The sequence below is a fragment of the Cebus imitator genome, unplaced genomic scaffold (assembly GCF_001604975.1).
Source record: "Cebus imitator isolate Cc_AM_T3 unplaced genomic scaffold, Cebus_imitator-1.0 Scaffold8, whole genome shotgun sequence".
NCBI classification, from domain to species: domain Eukaryota; kingdom Metazoa; phylum Chordata; class Mammalia; order Primates; family Cebidae; genus Cebus; species Cebus imitator.
The window spans coordinates 9,505,428-9,506,619 of NW_016107323.1; the positions used below are offsets into that span (position 1 = coordinate 9,505,428).

Below are 1,192 nucleotides of genomic sequence, written 5' to 3' on the forward strand. Positions count from 1 at the left end.
TTTTTTTTTTTTTTTTTTTTTTTTTTTTTTTTTTGCATTAACACTCTTTTCTGTAATGTTTTCTTTATTTTACATCAACTGTCGTATTTGATCAGCCCCTTAACACGACTCGTATAAATGCTGCTGAAATAGAAAGCAGAGTTCGAGAACTAAGCAAATTAGCTGAGACTACAGATAAAGTCAAACAAGGCTTTTGGGAAGAGTTTGAGGTAAGTTATTAAAACTGTTTTTACGTGAGTTGTTATGTCCTATTTTTAGTGAAGGAGAAGTTGGTCTTGTGTTTGGAATTGGACCTGAGAGACTTGAAACTGATGTTCTTTTTTAAATTCGGCCATTGACTGACGTGGAACAAGTTGCTGAGAGGGCTTCTTCGAAATAGAAGAGCATTGTGTTCTGAGGGAAGGGAGTTGGCAATGAGTAGTCAGTGGATGCGCCAACAGCTCCATTTGGCTCTTTTGGTTTGGACTGGTGGCAAAATCTCAAAGAAACAAGAGGATCTAATTTCTCTGGAAGATTTCCAACATGCACTGGGGTCTTTAGAAAGAATCTATAGCTTTAGTGCAGCAAATGAGTGTGAGTAAAAGAAACACCTTGCGGTGGCTTTTTTTTGGAGACAGGGTCTCGCTCTGTCGCTGAAGCTGGAGTGTAGTGGTATGATTTCGGCTCACTACAGCCTTGACCTTCCTGGGCTCAAGTGATCCTCCCACCTCAGCCTCCTGAGTAGCTGGGACTATAGGCACATGCCACCATGCCCGGCCAATTTTTGTATTTTTAGTAGAGATGATGTTTTACAGTGTTCCCCAGGCTGGTCTTGAACTCTTGGGCCCAAGTGATCCTCCTGCCTCAGCTTCCTGAGTAGCTGGGAGTACAGGCACATGACACCATGCCTGTCTAATTTTTGTATTTTTTTATAGAGATGGGGTTTTGCAATGTTGCCCAGGCTGGTTTTGAACCCTTGGGCTCAAGTGATCCACCTGCCTTGACTTGCCAAATATGGTGGCTTTAATTTCAGAGTTCAAATTGATAACTCTGGTAAGTTAAGTGAACTGATTTTTTTAAAAATTATTTTTGTTAGGCCGGACGTGGTGGCTCAAGCCTGTAATTCCAGCACTTTGGGAGGCCGAGGTGGGTGGATCACGAGGTCAAGAGATCGAGACCATCCTGGTCAACATGGTGAAACCCCGTCTCTACT

The 1,192-nt window shown here is 42.5% G+C and overlaps 1 protein-coding gene across 4 annotated transcripts in view; it reads left to right on the forward strand.

Moving 5' to 3' along the window:
* The window catches only part of PTPN11 (protein tyrosine phosphatase non-receptor type 11), a 103,625-nt gene that overhangs the window by 36,669 nt on the left and 65,764 nt on the right, over positions 1–1,192 (forward strand). For all 4 annotated transcript variants that reach the window (XM_017542962.2, XM_017542979.2, XM_017542970.2 and 1 more), the window contains exon 6: positions 96–209. In XM_017542962.2, the coding sequence (XP_017398451.1) occupies positions 96–209 (114 nt within the window). The remainder of the gene's footprint in view (positions 1–95; positions 210–1,192) is intronic.